At 37.1% G+C, this 16413-nt stretch overlaps 1 protein-coding gene across 3 annotated transcripts in view; it reads left to right on the top strand.

Annotated features, from left to right (window-relative positions):
- The window catches only part of LOC121875168 (cell division cycle protein 27 homolog), a 107807-nt gene that overhangs the window by 16087 nt on the left and 75307 nt on the right, over positions 1 to 16413 (top strand). For all 3 annotated transcript variants that reach the window (XM_042379605.1, XM_042379604.1, XM_042379607.1), the window contains exons 2-4: positions 6232 to 6307; positions 15052 to 15199; positions 15485 to 16322. In XM_042379605.1, coding sequence (XP_042235539.1) covers positions 6232 to 6307; positions 15052 to 15199; positions 15485 to 16322 — 1062 coding nt within the window. The remainder of the gene's footprint in view (positions 1 to 6231; positions 6308 to 15051; positions 15200 to 15484; positions 16323 to 16413) is intronic.

Here is a 16413-nt window from a genome sequence, read left to right as displayed (position 1 = left end):
AGGCTATTGTAGGGCAGAAGATGCAGCCTGTGGCAGCATGGATGGGGTGGGTGAAGCAGCATCCTTTGTGCGTGGGTGGGAGCAGCGATGCCGCACCTCCCCACTCATTGTCTGGATCGTCTTTATCCCTCACTGAAGAGCTCGAATCATTACTTTCTGAATATTTATCACCTGGAAATAGCTACTGTACCTATGTGCTTCTGGTGAAGTTAAACTCTGTGGCTTGGAGTGGTGGGACTTGGGACCTGGAGTTCTAAGTGGGTAATCGTGAGAGGTAGACATGCGACCTTCTGCCATGGTGACAACTGTTATACTGAATATTTACTTAAGGTGCGGTCAAGGCGAAGCTTGGGTGAGCGGGGGTGAGCTATTGCCACAATAATAGTCACGCTACTCACACGGGAAAATTAAAAAAATAAGGTGCAAGATTGGCGACATCATACCCCTACTACATCGGTCGCCCTGGGACGATGTCAAACCTTTAAGGGTTAAAAGTATTGTTTGGGGCATGTAACGAGTAACAATTTTTTATATTTCAATTGTATTGGAGTAAGATTATTAAAAACCATGCATAAGAAAGAGTATGAACTGAAAATTTGAGCAGTTTTTAAAAAGTAAATCCCTAAAAATGTTACTTAAATATATTACTCAAGTAAATTTGTTTCGTTACTTCACTACTCTGTCCAGAATACATAAGTGAAAGAGGGAATGTTTGAGTAAAAGATTCTGTTTGTTAAATGCAGCGGTTCCCAAACACGGGATTGCAAGGTGCATCAAAGGGGGTTGCCTAGAGCTCATGGGGTTGCTGGACTCCCATAGAGCTCATGGTGTCGCTGGACTCCCATAGAGCTCATGGTGTTGCTGGACTCCCATAGAGCTCTTGGTGTCGCTGGACTCCCATAGAGCTCATGGAGTCGCTGGACTCCCATAGAGCTCATGGGGTCGCTGGACTCCCATAGAGTTCTTGGTGTCGCTGGGCTCCCATAGAGCTCATGGAGTCGCTGGGCTCCCATAGAGCTCATGGGGTCGCTGGACTCCCATAGAGCTCATGGAGTCGCTGGGCTCCCATAGAGCTCATGGGGGTCGCTGGGCTCCCATAGAGCTCATGGGGGTCGCTGGACTCCCATAGAGCTCATGGGGTTGCTGGACTCCCATAGAGCTCATGGAGTCGCTGGGTTCCCATAGAGCTCATGGAGTCGCTGGGCTCCCATAGAGCTCATGGAGTCGCTGGGCTCCCATAGAGCTCATGGAGTCGCTGGGCTCCCATAGAGCTCATGGAGTCGCTGGGCTCCCATAGAGCTCATGGAATCGCTGGGCTCCCATAGAGCTCATGGGGTCGCTGTTTCTAAGCTCTATTAAAGTATTTTAATTTGTGCTCTTTTGCTCTGTAATAAAGAAAACGGTTTTTACTAGGGTGGACTATTATCTTTAGTGATATAAGTTACATGTTTATTTACATATTCAGACTTGAATTACAGCATACATAGTTCTAAACGATTAATTATTGTTAAATTAATTTTTTATTTTGTATAAGTGACCAAATTATAGTAGTATATTGTACATAAGTGCCGCACAGTTTACTGTTTATGTAGCGTTTCCCCTGCGTCACCTACCATTCCCCTGAGTCGCCTACCATTCCCGAGTCACCTAGCATTCCCGTGTCACCTACCATGCCTCTTGCCTACTACAATACTTCATTCTTCGCCTGCAGTGCTGTTAAGTGCTACTTTTTGAAAATTTGTAATTACAAGTACAGTACAGTAATATGTATATGGGCCAATAATTTTTATTGTATTTTTGTAGGGGGTGGGCTGGAAGTGCCCCAAAAGTTGGAATTTGGGATAATTCAGCAAGGCCAGAGCCCCTTACGTACCGAGTTATCAAGGTTTTACTGTATGAAAATTAGGGAGATGTGGACAAAACATTTTGCAAATTTCCATTCCTAATCCTAGCTAGGAATATTTTAACTATTAACATTACTGTATAATCAATTGACAATACAAAGCATGTTTCCCAATATTTTCAAATGAAGCTGTAATTCACTAGATATTTACTCACAAACATGAAAGTAGATCTCAACTCATGACACAGATTGACACAAATGTCAAGATAAGATTAAAATGCTCTTAATCTTAAGGTAATAAAACAAACATAATAAAACTGTCAAATATGAATCATACAAAATTATGAGAACTAAAATAATGTAGTATACAGTAATTAAAAAAAGAAAGAACAAAGATCAGTATGTGAAAAATGGTGAATCAAAATTCTCTTATAAAGCATCAAATTAACTAAAACTATTCACAATAAAATTACTCAAATGAAAAACAAAAGGCTTAATTGCTAGTGATGCACAAAACAAATATATAGAAGATGGATTTTATCAAATTAAATTTCTCTTTCTGGTTCTTATTAGAAAAAAATATATTTTTTCATCTTCATGATCAGGGCTGTGGAGTCGAAGACAAAACCTTCGACTCCGACTCCTCAAATTTTTATGCTTCCGACTCCGACTCCGACTCCTTGGCCTATTTGTAACAACTATTTCTACCATCCTAATTGTAATTTGTATATTGTAACCTGCATAGGTAAAAAGTAAAACACCGTGGCTATACTGCTACAGCTTTATTAATGATCTGGACGATATTTAAGAACTACAAAAAGATGATAGGCTTGACTTTCAAAGTTTCAATCAAAAGAAAAATAAATTTATTAAGAATTCAAGATATTAACTAGAAAACACCATTTACATGTATATCTAAAAGTTCGATCTCAGCATATGAATTTTGTTTAAGCTCATAATCTGATGTGGATCTAAATGATGATCCTACAATTCCTTTTAAAGTAAAGTTATATATTTATGTACATTAAAGAAATGAATACCTTATTAAGGAAAATGGATAAACCTTACATGATTAAGTTATTAAATTAAATTTGCCTTAATCTCACCAAAAACAGGTTGTAGCTAATTGTTTTGTAGCTGAGAGCCTCTGTGCAGTTTTCAACGAAACAAAATTTGATATAATTCAAAATTTCAAATGGTAAAGAAGAGACTATCGTCCAAAATTATAGTGCTATACTGTGCCTGCTACAATAAATTCATAATAATGCTTATAAAATGGAAATAAATTCTTTTAATAATTTAAGAAAATTAGTGGGATCAGTGGAATCACTGCAATGAATATGCCTGAGTTCATATATTTGTTCTTAGGAACAGAATAGCTTCAGTCGGAGTCTGGACAATTTTACCGACTCCGACTCCACAAGCCGAAATTTCCTCCGACTCCGACTCCACAGCCCTGTTCAGGATTCTTTAACATAAATTTCAAAATGACTGACATTTCAAAACACACACACACTCTCTCTCTCTCTCTCTCTCTCTCTCTCTCTCTCTCTCTCTCTCTCTCTCTCTCTCTCTCTCTCTCTCTCTCTCTCTCTCTCTCTCTCTCTCTCTCTCTCTCTCTCTCTCTCTCTCTCTCTCTCTCTCTCTCTCTCTCTCTCTCTCTCTCTCTCTCTCTCTCTCTCTCTCTCTCTCTCTCTCTCTCTCTCTCTCTCTCTCTCTCTCTCTCTCTCTCTCTCTCTCTCTCTCTCTCTCTCTCTCTCTCTCTCTCTCTCTCTCTCTCCTCTCTCTCTCTCTCTCTCTCTCTCTCTCTCTCTCTCTCTCTCTCTCTCTCTCTCTCTCTCTCTCTCTCCTCTCTCTCTCTCTCTCTCTCTCTCTCTCTCTCTCTCTCTCTCTCTCCTCTCTCTCTCTCTCTCTCTCTCTCTCTCTCTCTCTCTCTCTCTCTCTCTCTCTCTCTCTCTCTCTCTCTCTCTCTCTCTCTCTCTCTCTCTCTCTCTCTCTCTCTCTCTCTCTCTCTCTCTCTCTCTCTCTCTCTCTCTCTCTCTCTCTCTCTCTCTCTCTCTCTCTCTCTCTCTCTCTCTCTCTCTCTCTCTCTCTCTCTCTCTCTCTCTCTCTCTCTCTCTCTCCTCTCTCTTTCCTCTCTCTCTCTCTCTCTCTCTCTCTCTCTCTCTCTCTCTCTCTCTCTCTCTCTCTCTCTCTCTCTCTCTCTCTCTCTCTCTCTCTCCTCTCTCTCTCTCTCTCTCTCTCTCTCTCTCTCTCTCTCTCCTCCTCTCTCTCTCTCTCTCTCTCTCTCTCTCTCTCTCTCTCTCTCTCTCTCTCTCTCTCTCTCTCTCTCTCTCTCTCTCTCTCTCTCTCATATATATTTGAAGTACAATTTATTTATGTATGACAATTTTTTTTAGATTGTATGATCAAGCCTGGCCAGAGGTCTGCTTCCAGCATTCAGACTTTGTTGAGATTGTTTTGTTATAATACTGCAACATTACAGTACAGTAAGTCCTCACTTAACGTCGTGGTTCTGTTCCTGAACACCACAATGTGAACAAAATAAATTTTCCCCATAAGAAATAGAAAAATATAGGAGTTACGTTCCTTCGCCTAACGAATTACATTACATATACAGAAATTCAATGGCATTTTTATACAAAATAGTATATATATAAATAAACTAAATCAGTTTGTATTGTACTCACTGATGGATGGAGGTGGGGGGTGGGAGAGGAGGAGGAGGGTGGCGAGTCTCTGAGACCCGGCGGGTGGCTCCTCCTCCCGGTTTAAAAACCTCCATTTTTGTAGCAAGGCTAATGGTCTTGCGTTGCTTTTTCACAACACTAGCGTCAGTAGCACTTGATGGGCACGAACGCTGTGGAAGCCTAACAAAGACTGACGCCGCTTGGGGACGCTGTGACATTCCGCGAGTGAGAGGTAGCACACCAAGACGAGAGAGGGTGATGCACCATAGAAAGTAGTCTGTGACGACGCCAAAAAACGTTATACAAGTACAGTACTGTACATTGGTCCCTCGGTTAACGAATACAATTCGTTCCAGAAGGTCATTCGTTAACCGAAACCGTTGTTTCAATGGGATTTTGGGCAATTGGTTCCATCTCACCGAAAATTACATACAAACTAAAAGTAAATGCAGTAAAGTACACTTACTTTGAGGTGTGCATGTACAGTGGGGTATGCTATAACGAATCTAATTGGTTCTAGAACCTTGTTCGTTATAGCATTCGTTCGTTATAGGATTAATCCGTTCCAGGCCCCCAAATACAACCACTTAACCCTGAAAAATATAATATAAAATTGTAAAAAAGTGCATAAATATACATCTAAACCCCTGAAATAAAGAATATCATTAATATTTGTAATAAAAAAACAATAAATTAGTAAAAAAAAAAAAAATTTTTAAATAATGTTCGTTGTAGGAGTTGCGTTCGTTATAGCATTCTCAATTTTATAGGTAAAACCGTTCGTTATAGGAATATTCGTAGTAGGATCCGTTCGTTATAGCATACCCCACTGTAGAAGGCTCCTGGTTGATGATGATGATGGGAATTAGAATGGGGGTGGAGGAGAAGGGAGAAGAGAAGGCATTGGGGTGGAAGAGAAGTCACCCCATGGTGCCATTTCACCCATAAAATTTTAGTTCACTTGGTGTAATTCAAGATTATTTTCTTTAAATCAACACTGTACTGCATTATATATTGTCAATATGTAAAATAAACTTCAGAATGACCAATAATTGTACTGTAAAAACATAAAAGTAGTTAATGTTCAAGAGAGTCTGAAGCAAGAAACTCCCTCCACTGAGCAGGGACACACACTGACGCCATTTTGGGTGTGTTGAGTGGCTGTTTGGCGTGCTAAAAACTAGTTCCCTGTACTTCAATTATGTTAAATAATTGTTAAAATGACTAAAACTTTAATATAAGACTTGGAAAATTTTTGAATAGTACAACCTTCTTGATATTTACTCAAATGGTAACGAATTTAAGCCCTAAAACCGATTACTGTATTGGCGGACTAATACTACAGCTGGTGAGCAGGCAAAAACATGTTGGGAAAAATTCGTAAGGAATTTGTTAACTGAAATTTTTTCGTTAACCGATGTGAAGAATCTTTTGGAAGGTAATTCGTTAACCGAGGGATCACTGTATTGAGTCGTCGCGACGTTAATCGAATTATTGGTATCTAAAGAGTAGCGACATTATAACGAAATAACATTATCGGGGGCAACATTAAACGGGGACTTACTGTATTTGCCTCTTAAACACGGAGATTTCAGACAAAGGCAGGCACTAAGGGGTTAGTAGGATGCTTTGTATAGGTCACTTGTTACTTTCTTCACCTATAAAATAGGATTTCATGCTCTAATTCTTCTTTTACAGGCAGCAATATGGCATTGCCTGAACCACTATGCATATGTGGATGCAACATTTCTGGCGGAAAGGCTTCTTGCTGAAGGTACCGTATGTATGTTCTTTACCATATTTGATAATGATGAATAAACATGTGATTACAGGTGTAGAGTGTGGAAATTGTTTTATCTGACTACATAATCTGACGAAGGTTCACGAGTGACTGGCTGTGTAGCCAGTTAGTGTTTATGGCTGGGAATCATCAAGAGAGTGCAGGGGTTCTTAACCTGGGGTCCATGTATGGGCTTCAGGGGGTCCGTGAAGGTCAGATAAAAATTTTACATTTATATTCACTATATTTTTGTATTAAGTTGTTCTATTTTTGTCAATATATACCAGATGTTATGTATGTATTTTTGGTTACTGAAGAAAACCAGTAAATCTGTAGGGTGGCATGGGATGCTACTGTACAATGTCAGGTAACATACAATTGTCATTGGGTTTTGACTTCTAGAATGTTTACTTTATTCATACTTTGTGTATGTCATACACTGTATGAGGCAATGAATTTTCAATAAAATAAAGTATATTCATTGCATGCAAAGTTGTGTTTGTGCTTATGTGCATTTTTCTAGGGAGGGGTTCCATAGCTTTCACTAGATTCTCAAAGGGGTCCATGGCTCAAAAAAGGTTAAGAACCACTGAGATAGTGGTTAGGTGACCAGTGGAAATATCCATTTATACTGCGTTGTACTGAAGAGGGTTTTTTTTGTATACTGTACCTGTAGTTATTGTCATTTAAAGGAGAAGACTAATGAATCAGATGGACATATCATCATTACATAATTTTTTATATCCTGTTGGTTGCAACCAAGATTTGCATCAGCAAACATACATCTTGTCCCAGCCGGTGCACTTCATGGTAGAGATTTGTTTATCCTATTTACGGTACAGTACAGTACACAGCTCCAAGTGAAAGTATGTACAGTACTGTATAAACAACTTTGTATCTGTTTTAGCACTCAAGGTTTATTTATGACTGGATCACACAGTTATTTCAAGATACAGTAAAAGTCCAAAAATCCGGATGCCAGAAGTCCGGACTTTTCGAAAACTCAAACTTTTTTTTTATTATTATTTAGCGGGCTTTTCTGTGTATATGCGCATGTGTGAGCGCCACAGCTGCACAGCGACAACAAACGACCACTAGGTCGACACTTTAAAACGAGCAATCAAACTGTGACAACGTATGTAATTTTGAGTCCTACTCTTTCCATTTACAGAGTACGTACTGTACAAGCCCATAATAATGGCTCTTAAAGTAGATAAACTTTGTTGTGTGAAGAGAAAGAAGAACACATTGAAATTGAGTGACAAACTTGAAATAATTAAGAAAATAGAACATGGTGTGAGCAATACTGTTCTAATGGAAACATTCGACATTGGAAAGTCTACAATTTATGATATAAAAAAGGCAAAGAATAAAATTCTAGAATTCACAGCTTTTTCTATAAAACTGCTCGTTTTGATAAATGAGGCATGGTATATTTGCTAATGAATAAATTATCAAAATGTACCTGTTCATCTCTTCTTTATTCGTCCTTAAATTTGAATTTTAAAAGTACCTCCTGAGAATCCCGAAAATCCGAACCGACCCAATCCCCAAGTAGTCCGGATTTTTGGACTTCTACTGTAGGTTGTTATGGCTCTATATGAATTCAGTGAATTCATGTGTGTGCCAAATTTTTAATCCTATTTTGTTATATTGTGATTAATTCTACAGTAAGTAACTCAGCCTGACTTTTAAAGGTATTGTTTTAATTAAGGGATAAGTGGGCCAGACGCCCATTCCTGATTGGCTGGTTTTCTGCATCTAAAGTGGGAGTCAGGATTGACTACTTAGCGCTAATTGGTGTTGAGAGTTTTATCCGTGCCTGCGAAAAATACAGTAGTACAGTATATATCCTTGTTAAGAGTCTTGTGTACAGACTGGAGAACTCCTTAATGAGTCACAGGTGCAGTATAAGAGTCATTGTTTAGATGCTGTATCTCTCAGGGTCATGTACTGCTCTCATGCCATTATGACTCTTAATCCTTTTGTTCTAAATGACATTGGCTATGCAGTTAAAAACCCTTAACTTAGCATCCGATAAGACGGCACAGCACTGGATAACCATTAAATTTTTTAGCAGTTGCCTAATTAACTCTTAAGTTGGCAGGAGTCGAGTCATGCGTGAGAATTCTTTAAGTTGACACCTGAAGCATCACTTTATCAACACCTCTCAACAGGTAGACCTTTTAACAGTAATTAAGGAGCTGTGAAGTGTTACTGTACAGATACTGTTTTATATAGTACAGTACTTCATGTAGATCCACAATGGAAAAGTGGACCAGATAAATCGCGATAAAACCACACATACAGGGAAAAACTGGAGCACCTTAGCTTTTGTTTTAATTCAAGACATCTTCAGAGGTACTGAATTTACAGTGACAGAGATAGGCTTATATACAAAGGGTGACTTTACATAACATCAGGTCAGGTCAATAACAAGGGATCCACTAAACCACACACCACCTCCACCACACATAAAAGAAGAGCTTATAAAAATGGGCTACGTAACAAGTCATAGGCCACTGACAAATTTATTTATGTAACATATTATCAGTTTTGTACTGACCATCACTAAGGTTTATAGAATTCATTCCCCTAATCAGACTTGCTTCAACCAGAAGTCTTTCTGTGACATATGTTGATTTAAACACTTTTACACTGTTTTCTCAATCCATGGGATGATTATTGTTCCTTATATGAGCAAAAAGTGCACTGCTTTCAGATGCTGCTCTAATATTATACTTGTTCTGTTTTATTCTAAGTTGTAATGCTTTCCCAGTCTGACTTACATAATTTCCATTACAATTGCTACATGGAATACAGTAAACACTTCCATTTATATTCAAGGTTGGGTTGTCCTTAGTTAACATATTAGTAATAGTTGAGTAATACTTAAAAACAACATGAATGTTTAGTAATTTAAGGGATTGAACTTACAGGACAAATTCATTGATATGGTAGTCAGAATATTTTTAAGTGTAGGAACTTGTTATGTCACCAAAATTTATAAGCTCTTCTTTTATGTGTGGTGGAGGTGGTGTGTGGTTTAGTGGATCCCTTGTTATTGACCTGACCTGATGTTATGTAAGGTCACCCTTTGTATATACGCCTCTCTCTGTCCCTGTAAATTAAGTTGCCTCTGAAAATGTTTTAAATAAAGATGAAAGCTAAGGTGCTCCAGTGTTTCCTGTGTGGTTTTATCGAGGTACAGGTACAATGAAAACGTGGATAAGATAAATCTTGATAAAATCACACGGGAAAATGGAAACAACGGAGTACCTTAGCTTTCGTCTTTATTCAAGACATCTTCAGAGGCAACTGAAGATGTCTTGAATAAAGACGAAAGCTAAGGTACTCCGCTGTTTCCATTTTCCCGTGTGATTTTATCAATATATATACAGTACTCCCTCTTTATCGACGGATTTTTTATCGACGGTTTCGATTATCGACGGATTATTTAGCCGGATTTTTATTTTGGCACCAAACAGCTTCTCCCAGTCCTCTCCTTGAACAGGGCTAGAGGGTACGTGTTTTTCGAATCGTTTTCAGTTAAAAAATTATTACATCACACGTATATTTTACCTAAACTGCGCCTGAATGAATATATTCTCGGAAATAAATAGTAGTTTTGCTGAAACGTGATGTATTTCAATGTAAAATAGGATAAAATACATGACGGAAACAAAAGACTTTACCTAAGCTTCCGATGTTCTTGAGATGTTACTCGTTTTTTTAATAGTTTTCGGTTAAAATTCTGTTATATTACAATGATATTCTATTCATACTGTGCTTGATATAATACATTCACGGAAATGTAATATTTTTGCTGAAATGACGTACGTATTACAGTGGAAAGTGGGATCAAATCGTGACGAAAACAATGACTTGCGCTTTCTTTCGTTCAAAAGATGTTACCGTAATCACTTTTCGAATGGTTTAGTTAAAAAACTGTTGTATTACAATAATATTCCCTCCTAATTGACTTGAATAAATACTTGAATGGAAATATACAATATTTTTGTTGAAACTACCCGCGTTTCAGTGTAAAGTGTTGTAATAATAAATGGTAAACAATTTGCCTTGGGCAGCCGGATTTTTGGACTTTTACTGTACTGTACACTGTTTTGTTTACTGTAAGGACCGATGTTCACTTCAATAAATGAAATCGTAAGTTTGCTAGTATTTTTGTCCACTTATTATATTATTATTTATACACTGTTATTTAAGGTTATGCGTAAAGGAAACGCATTAATGCTTAAAGGTACATTTATTCAACATATGTTAATAATAGTTAGAAAAATTACGTAACCATCACGGTATCGACGGTTTCTTTATCGACGGCCGTTTACAGAACGTAACCCCCGTCGATAAAGAGGGAGTACTGTATATATATATATATATATATATATATATATATATATATATATATATATATATATATATATATATATATATATATATATATATATATATATATATATATATATATATATATATATATATATATATATATATATATATATATATATATATATATATATATATATATTATATATATATATATATATATATATATATATATATATATATATACGCCTGCCTACACTTCACTTAAATTATATATCATCATATACGCGGGAAGCGGCGCGGGCACGATGCGCACAAGGTCGCCCAGTCATCAAAACATTACCGAGTTCTTCACCCGCCACCCACCACAGCCGGCCCAAGTCAGTGATAGTGATAATTATAGTGAGGATATGGACTTATATGGCCTTTGAGGGGTTTGACAAAGAGGCCCTGCAAGCCTCTGTGGTGGATAGTGATACAATTGATACAAGTGATACAGGTGAGGGCCAATAATCTGCCCTCTGCCTCGGAACCAACCCCCCATCCCCGTGTGCCCAGCCATCTTTTCTACTAATGCAAGTGTTAAAAAACCTAATATTATTGATATTTCTCTTAATTATTAATTGTGTGTGCATACCATCATAAAGTTAAGATAAAATTTTTACTACAACATAGTTGTGTGTCGTCAAAAAGTGGAGTTTGGGGTGGCCAGTCTCTCTTGGAATTAATCCCATATGTTCTGTTGTTCACTAGCAGCGGTTTTCACTTAGCACCCTGTGGGTTCAATTGACCCGTTAAGTGGGGTACAACTGTATATGCAAATAAAATCACTGTAGGTGTGGCGTGATCTAGTCTGTACTCACCCTGAAGATGTGAATTACAGCTTGGGAACTTCGTGTTTTCTTCTTTCCTTGTGGTTATCAGCATATATATATATATATATATATGTATGTATATGTATGTATATATATATATATATATATATATATATATATATATATATATATATATATATATATATATATATATATATATATATATATATATATATATATATATATATATATATATATATATATATATATATATATATGTGGTTATCAGCATATATATATACAGTGGGGTATGCTATAACGAACGGATCCTACTACGAATATTCCTATAACGAACAGTTTTACCTATAAAATTGAGAATGCTATAACGAACGCAACTCTTACAACGAACGCGGATGAATACGGGACTATTTCGCCTGGCGCATGAATATTGTTGTACCGCGACCCACAACAAGAGCGTCAGGCGCCATCTTTGTCTCATTGTGTAGCCAGTGCACCACTGTTATTCTTGAAATTTCGTCTTTTGATGTGGAAATTCGCGTTATTTGTATACTGTAACTATTTTGTTTTACAAGTATACAATTGTAACAATGAATCGTCCAAAGCGAGTGAGAAAGCTAATAACCCTTGAAACTAAGAAAGAAATTATAAAGAAACGTGAGAATGGAAGAAGCATTGCGAAACTTAGTGATGAATATGGGATGGCTAAATCGACTATATGTACGATTTTGAAGAACTCTGTGCAAGTGGCTAAGGGAATCTTTAGACTTAGCAAAGCAAGGTGTAATGTGATTGAAGAGATGGAAAATTTACTCTTAGTGTGGATAAAGGAGAAAGAAATGGCAGGTGGTAACATTAGTGAAGCTATAATTTGTGAGAAGGCTAAACAATTGTTTGAGGACCTTAAAGCCAAGACTCCCAGTGGAAGTGATAGTGATGTGCCAGTGTTTAGGGGTACCTGCATGCTGAATAACACTAAGGTAAGATAAAGTACCGTATTTTTTACATTTTCCACAGAATTTTTTCAGTGTTAAGTGGTTGTATTTGGGGGCCTGGAACAGATTAATCCTATAACGAACGAGGTTCTGGAACCAATTTCGTTCGTTATAGCATACCCCACTGTATATATATATATATATATATATATATATATATATATATATATATATATATATATATATATATATATATATATATATATATATATATATATATATATATATATATATATATATATATATATATATATATATATATATATATATACACACACACACACGGTATATAACAGGGATTAGCCCACCCGGGCATAGATCACTGGCCCACATCGGGGCCTGGGGGGTGAAAATGTAATGGTAATGATAATTATAATAATAATAATTATTCATAGTACTGTAAATAAAATTTAAATAAAAAATACACCAAAATAAAATAATAATGATAACAATAATAATAATAACATATAATAAAAAATTAATAATAATAATAACGATAATACTGTAATAATAAAATAATAATAAAGAAATACAAGAATGAAAAAAAGATCAAAAGTGAGAAACATGACCTAGACCTATGAATAATTATTATTATTATTATAATTTTTATTCTATTTTCACCCCCCAGGCCCCAATGTGGGTCAATGACTTGTGCCCGGATGGGCTAATACAAAAAAAACCTAACTATTCTGAAAACCGAAAAATTCCAAAATCCGAAATGCCTCTGGCCCCAAGGATTTTGGATAAGGGATTGTCAACCTGTAATACAGTATACAGGTAGTGTAATCTTAAGTTTGACAGAACAATTACAGGTATTTATAGTGCTTGTGAGGTGTTACTGTCATGAATAGTCATCAGTAGTGTTAGCTTTGTCAGAAAAATATTCTGTACTGTACAGTGCCTGTGAGATGTTGCACACAATCCAGTTCATCTGTCCCTTGCAAACTCGTCAAGAAATTGCCCCTTGCTGTTCATAAGTACTGTACCTAATACAACTCTGTTTTTATTTCATTATATGGTATACAGTGATCCCTCGGTTAACGAACGCCTTGGTTAACGAAATTTCGGTTAACGAACTGCCTTCCATAAGAATCTTCAATGTGGTTAACGAACAAAAATTCGGTTAACGAATTTCTTACGAACCGACCTCAACATGTTTTCGCTTGCACTGGCCGGGCAACCAGCTTTAGCATCAGTCCGCCAATACATTAATCGGTTCTAGGGCTTAAATTCCTTACTATTTTAGTAAATATCAAGAAGTTTATACTATTCAATAATTTTTAAAGTTTAATATTCAATTTTTTAGTCATTTTAACAATTATTGAACATAATTGAAGGTAAAGTGACTAGTTTAATGCGCGGCATCCAGCCTCTTAACACAGCAAACAGGTGTTAGTCTCTCTCTGTTTTCACTGGAGGTAACATCTTGCTTGAGACTCTCTTCAACTAAATGCTTTTTTTCTTTGTTTCCAAGCAAATTATTGGTCATTTTGAAATATATTTTACATATTGACAATATATAATGCAGTGCAGTGTTGATTTAAAGAAAATAATCTTGAAATACACCAAGAGAACTAAAATTTTATGGGTGAAATGGTGCCATGGGGTGACTTCTCTTCCACCCCAATGCCTTCTCTTCTTCCTTCTCCTCCACCCCCATTTTAATTCCCATCATCATCATCCAGGAGCCTTCTACATACACACCTCAAAGTAAGTGAACTTTTCTACCATTTTTGTTGAATTTAGGAAATTTTCGGTGAGCTGGAACCAATTACCCAAAAACCCATTGAAACAATGGTTTCGGTTAACGAACAACCTGCTGGAACGGATTGAGTTCGTTAACCAAGGGACCACTGTATATACTGAACAGTACAGTATGCTGTAGGCTCATTTCCAATGAGTCGGCAAATTCTATTCCTGTATTTGGCATGGTCTCAGCACCACAGGTGCTGAGTTATAGGGTTTTACTGTATTTGAAGTGTGATTGAAGATGGAAGGTGGATCTAATCAATTGATTAGTTCATAGCTGCTATTTCAAAGGATTATTATGGATTCTAGTTCTGTAGTCTTCTGGTTAAATGAGCTATCAGTTCCTCCATGTTATAGACAGGATTGTTTGGATATTGCTTTCATTTATTACAGTTGGTGAGCAGGTTACATCAGGAAAGGACCTGCAGAAGTTGTTTCTTCTCAATACTGTGCTGTATTACATATTGGCTCTTATCTTGTCACCTCCAAGTTGTAATCTTCCTAGAGAGAATATATTGTTTCTTATTGTAAAGGAAAAAGGGATCAGAGTGATTGTGAAAATTGTAGAGGAACAAGTGAGTGGAGTTATACCAGGGAATTGTATGAGAATTAATACGGAGAGAATTGTTAAAAAATATACAGTACTGTACATAGTTGTGTACAGTATATGGTGAAGAACAGTAACATGGATCTAGACCAGGAAGATGATGTGTGGATTAGATACATTATTAATTAATTTATTTATTTATTTTTATAAATTACTTGAATCCAAAGTATGTAATGATGTTTTTTATAATCTACCTCTTTGTTGTAGTGGACTCCGACGAGGCATTACACCTGGTAGCAACATCATACTACCGCTCAGGGAAGCCAGGCCGCGCATACTCTGTCCTTCATGCACATGGTACACGCACACCACAACTCAGGTTCCTTATGGCCCGGTGCTGCTTTGACCTTGGAAAGTAAGTAGTACAGTAATGTATTCTGTACAGCAAGGAAGAGCAATTTGGCTACATCAACTTTTCAGTAAATGTTTTGATTTTTTCTCAACATATTGTCAAGGGTCAAATAAAAGACAAAATTGTACTAGCTCACAAGCTTTCTTGATTAACTGAAAATTCCAATTGCAGTGTATGAAGATTTTCTACAGTTTCTGTGATACCCTGTTTGTACTTATTATCAATTTATACAGGTACTTTTTTCTCTTCTTTTTTTCCTTCATAGTATCCTACCCATTCTTCCTACAGGTTGGAGGAGTCAGAAACAGTGCTGACTGGTGGTAGTGTTCTGCACCCAAAAACAGTTGATGATCTAGCCACTGAATATGGGGACTTGGCGTGTTTTGCTCTGCAGCTCCTTGGGCTCATCTGTGCTAGAACTGAACGTCTCATGAGAGCAGCGGAAGCCTTCAAGCGGTCGTTGAAGCTCAACCCATTCTTATGGCATTCATTTGTTGCACTCTGTGATCAGGGGGACAAATCAGATCCCTCAAAAGTTTTCAGGTTGGATTCATTAGAGACATTTTCTAATTGCCATGGCAGTACGGTGCTCACTCTAGTAAATAGTGCCAATCCAGCAAATAATGTTAGTGTCAACTCAGACTCAGGAGTCTTAAATAATACCTTAAGCAGTGTGTCAGTGAACAGTCAAGATACTATTCAACAGACTCCGGCTATAACTCCTCTGCAGAACACTCCAAATAATATATTACCAGTGGTGAATACACCAGTGCAGAACTTGAGTAATGTGAATACGCCTGTACCATTAACCTCTCTTAATACTCCGGTTGCTGTGACTATTACGCCTACAGTGGACAGAAGTGTTGGAGAATCTGGGGATGGTATCCTTCAGGCTCCCAAAAAGAAGAAACTTGTTCGAATTAGGAGTGTGATGGGCGGACCCCTCTCCTTAAGTCCCTTGACTCCCAGTTTTGGGATGCTGCCCCTAGAGATGACAAGTCCTATGTTTGAGAGTGAACAGTCATCATTAAATAGTTCTGTGGCCTTCCTCACACCTTCACCTCTCTCATTGTCTCAGCTCGATACTGAACCTAACACCAAAGTTCCTCCCCCTATTAGTAAAAGGGTAAGTATGAAAATTGTTACTGGTGCTTTTTTCTTAATACTGTATATAAATATGTATGAGCATGACTTCTTAAAATAATCTTCATGGTTGT

This window comes from Homarus americanus, unplaced genomic scaffold (assembly GCF_018991925.1).
Source record: "Homarus americanus isolate GMGI-L3 unplaced genomic scaffold, GMGI_Hamer_2.0 scaffold36970, whole genome shotgun sequence".
NCBI lineage: Eukaryota > Metazoa > Arthropoda > Malacostraca > Decapoda > Nephropidae > Homarus > Homarus americanus.
Note: the sequence above shows the minus strand (reverse complement) of the source record. Positions and strands in the feature narration are given on the sequence as shown.